Source organism: Corylus avellana, chromosome 11 (genome assembly GCF_965113065.1).
Source record: "Corylus avellana chromosome 11, dhCorAvel1.hap1.2, whole genome shotgun sequence".
NCBI lineage: Eukaryota > Viridiplantae > Streptophyta > Magnoliopsida > Fagales > Betulaceae > Corylus > Corylus avellana.
Window position 1 is genome coordinate 16,418,636 of NC_142500.1, and position 3,833 is coordinate 16,422,468.

The 3,833-nt window shown below is 40.1% G+C and overlaps 1 protein-coding gene across 1 annotated transcript; it reads left to right on the top strand.

Moving 5' to 3' along the window:
• The first annotated feature begins 1,562 nt into the window (after positions 1–1,562).
• On the top strand, positions 1,563–3,225 carry LOC132165763 (VQ motif-containing protein). The gene is made up of 2 exons (XM_059576443.2): positions 1,563–2,532; positions 2,605–3,225. The coding sequence occupies exons 1-2, from the start codon at positions 1,725–1,727 to the stop codon at positions 3,054–3,056; spliced, it is 1,260 nt and encodes a 419-aa protein (XP_059432426.2). The 5' UTR covers positions 1,563–1,724; the 3' UTR covers positions 3,057–3,225.
• Positions 3,226–3,833: the final 608 nt, after the last annotated feature.

The window sequence follows — 3,833 nt, forward strand, 5'->3', positions numbered from 1 at the left end:
AGTTTAGTGCAATAATTGGCACGTGCATGTACACGTGGCTGATTAAAACTAAGGAGATCTCGACCGTATACAATGTAATGTGTAAATGGGAAGGTAACTGTGCGAACTGTAAAATGATAAAAGGGTACTGAAAAGGTGTATTATTAAAGATTAGAAGTACTTTGTAGATTACGTGTAGAGTTGGAAAACGTGGGAATTCGATTATTAGGGTTAGGGTTTGGGCCATTGGTTGGGGGAAAAGGATATCTATATATATAAATATAACACGTAGAATGATAAAGACGTTTAGAACCCAAGTTGTGTAGTAAAAATATCATTAAATATTACCCCAAGAAGATTAAAAAAACAGTAGTAAAAAACATCGATTTCTTTTCAGCTTTGATGGTTGCAGCGAACTCAGGTGTTGTTCAACTGATCCATCCATCCATCCATCTTTCTTCTTCTTTCTTCCAAAATATATACAGTTGAGTACTTGGGTTTCTTTTTGGAAGAAGAATATTATTATTATAGTGATTTTAAGGTAAAAAGCAGAGGGAGGGAGAGGCCAGGAGGGAGGGAGGGAGGGAAAATATATAAGCATGTGATTTTTCTTTTCTTTTCTTTTCTTTTCTTTTCCACCTATGGTTTCTGCGGGTGACTGTGAAAGATTCTCTGAGGGTCGTCAATAATAATCCAAGATATCTGAGAATTTCTTATATTATAAAAAAAAAATAATAATAGTTTTTGCCAGGGGGTATCTGACTTGGTCAAAGCTTTAATATATTAATTAATATTATTTTCAATATTTTAATTTAGGTACCAAATAATTAGTAATCAGTAAAGAAGATGGTGAAACGAGGTAGTTACTCTGGCCATCCTTTTAACCTAACTCCAAAAGGAAGAGGCAAAAGTATTTTAAATAATTTTTAAAATAGAGATTTATTTATTAGAAAATAGTTTTTGTTTTTGTTTTTTGCAGGGGCTTTGAAAAGTAACGGTGGTGATGGGCGGGTTCTGTTTTGTTTATACCATTCAACAACCATCTTCCCTGATTTGGTTGCTCGCCCACCTCATTATTCCAAAATATATATATATATATAATATAGACTGAACTTGGAAATTAATTAATATATATATTTTTTAAAATGATATTATTCTAATATTCTAATAGCTCTCCCTTCAACCTCCTATCTTTTCCTCCTTTCACACTGCAAATCAAAACCACAACTCTCACTTACTTTGACCATTTTAGCCTCTCTCTCTCTCTCTCTCTTCCATGGCTGCCCCACCCTGATCTTTTTGAGTGGAACCGCAGGCAGAAGCAGCCTCTCTTTTAGAGAAGAAAAGGGTAGAGAACCACCTCTTCTCTCTCTCTCTCTCATTTCTCTAAGCCCTTCAAACCCTAATCCAACTTAAGCCCATAAATAGTAAAAAAAACCAAAGCTCTTCTGCAAACCATCAATTTCATGATCCGTGGGTTGTTTATTCTCTTCTCTTCTTTTTCACATACCCTTTTGCTCCAAGACAAACCAAAAGCACTGTCCTCGTTCCAGATCAGAGCCTTTAAGACATGGGTACTTTCTGAAAGCTCTTCTTCTTCCAGAAAGATTTCTTTCTTTCTCTCTCTCTCTCTCTCTCTCATGCTTTGTTTTTAATGGGTATGTGTAAGTAAGTAAGCAAAAATCTTCTCTGCATCTCTCTTTCTCCCTTACGTCTTTCCTTTTTTTCTGCTCTTTAATTCTCTCATGGATTCTGGTAATAGCGGTAGTATGTCGTCCAGTGGCGGTGATGAGGAGTACGATTCACGCGCCGAATCGATCTCCGCCTTCTTGAACCCATCCAGCCATGTTGGTTCATTGTCTAACCACCCACCACACCAGGCGTCGCCGCCGCCACATCACCACCACCACCAAGAAACTCACTCCTCCTCCATGTTCGACCCTTTATCGAACTACTTCGACCCACGCTCCGTCCATCTCACAAACCCGAATTCGCTTCTAAATCTCGATATGGTCTGGCCCAAAACACTAAGATCCGACTCGAATGCCGCCGATCTCGGCGGCCTAATAACTCCCGCCTCCTCATCCTCTCCCCAAAACCAACCTTTCTTGACCAATCAATTAGGCGGACAGAGCAGACCGGGCGGTTTTCCCAACATACAGATCCCCCCGGCGCCGGAAAATGCCCCGCCGGCTCAACCAGGCAATAACAACAGCAACGCGGTTCGAAACCCGAAGAAGCGGTCCAGAGCGTCCAGGCGTGCACCCACCACCGTGCTAACCACAGACACCACGAATTTCCGAGCCATGGTTCAGGAATTTACCGGGATTCCCGCACCGCCCTTCACATCCTCGGCTTTACCAAGAAGCCGGCTTGATCTTTTCGGCTCGGCTTCATCATCTTTGAGATCAGGGCATTTGGACCCCTCACCGCCTCCTTACCTTTTGAGACCCTTCGCCCAGAAAATCCAGCCGCCGCCACCCACTTCTTCCTCCTCCTCAGCTCCTCCACCCATGACGTCATTTCATAGCTCTTCAATGGTTGATGTTTTAGGTAATTCTAATGCAAACACCACCAATGCGTCTAACTCAACTTCCATTAACTACCAACTGTCTTCTGCTTTAGGCTTCTTGAAGCAGCCGCCGCCGCCGCAGAATCTTCTCAACATGCAAAACCCGATTCTCAACCTCCAGACCCTTCTCCAAGCCCAGCCGAAATTCTCGCTATCCGGCTCCAAACCTCAAGCTCAAGCTCAAGCTTCCTCGGAAATTCCGCCCAATGTTTTGGAGGAATTTGCCTTGAGTCGGACACAAATGATGAGCAGTACCACTACTGGCGGGCTTCCCAACATGGTTTCTTCAAACGAGAATAACTGGGGTGGCGGAGACGGCGGCGGTGATCAAGGTCTGTTGAGGTCGCTCAACGGAAGTTATAGTAGCTCAGAGCGGGTAGTTAACAACGGGAAGATGAATTACTCGGCGGCTTCTTCATCGGATTTTCATGGAGATAAGGGGCCGGAGAATGTGGCTTCCAGAAGTGAAGGTATGGTGGAATCATGGATTTGTTCATCAGATTAGGCTTAAACAATATGTGAATGAGAGATGATGCATGGAACATAAAATCTTGGTGTTCTCCATCTTTAACACGCTTTTTCTTTTTCTTCTTCTTCTTCTTCCTGTTAATTATATGTAAATAATAGCCTCTTCGATCTTTTTCTCATTTTCATATATACCTTCATATACAAACAACGCCTCTGCTCTTTTTTTCAGTCTTTATTGAAAATGATGCTTATATATATATATATATATATATATATATATATATATATATTTCCTTTTATATACTGCCATGGGTTTCTGATGAACTTTGGAACAAACCAATCAAACAAACACTACAGTGTGTATCTTCCTCGTACCTTTTAGTCTGATATTTCCGTCTTATGTAAAACCAAGAACGAAGAATCTATTGTTTGGTGCAACTCAGTGAACGGTCTGGATTTTTGTCTGCTCCCTTCTTTCTGATTAATGCTTTATTTATTTATTTATTTTTCTTTCTTTCATTTATTTATGTTTTTATTTTTTATGATTATTATTATTATTATTTCCTTAAAAATATGTATGATGTCTAGGAGTGATTGGTGGCGAGATTTGGGGAATCGTTAGCCGCCGCAATCTTGTTTATAGATTTCAAATTTGGCCAAATGGGTACGGTACATCTTCATGTGTGTCTGTTCTTCTTTTTTTTTTCTTTTTTTCTTATTCTATTTTTCTAATTTTATATAAATAATTTTTTTATTATGAAAACCACAGATGACACCCAAAAGCTTGAGTTTGGTCCATGCATTCAAAAGCATT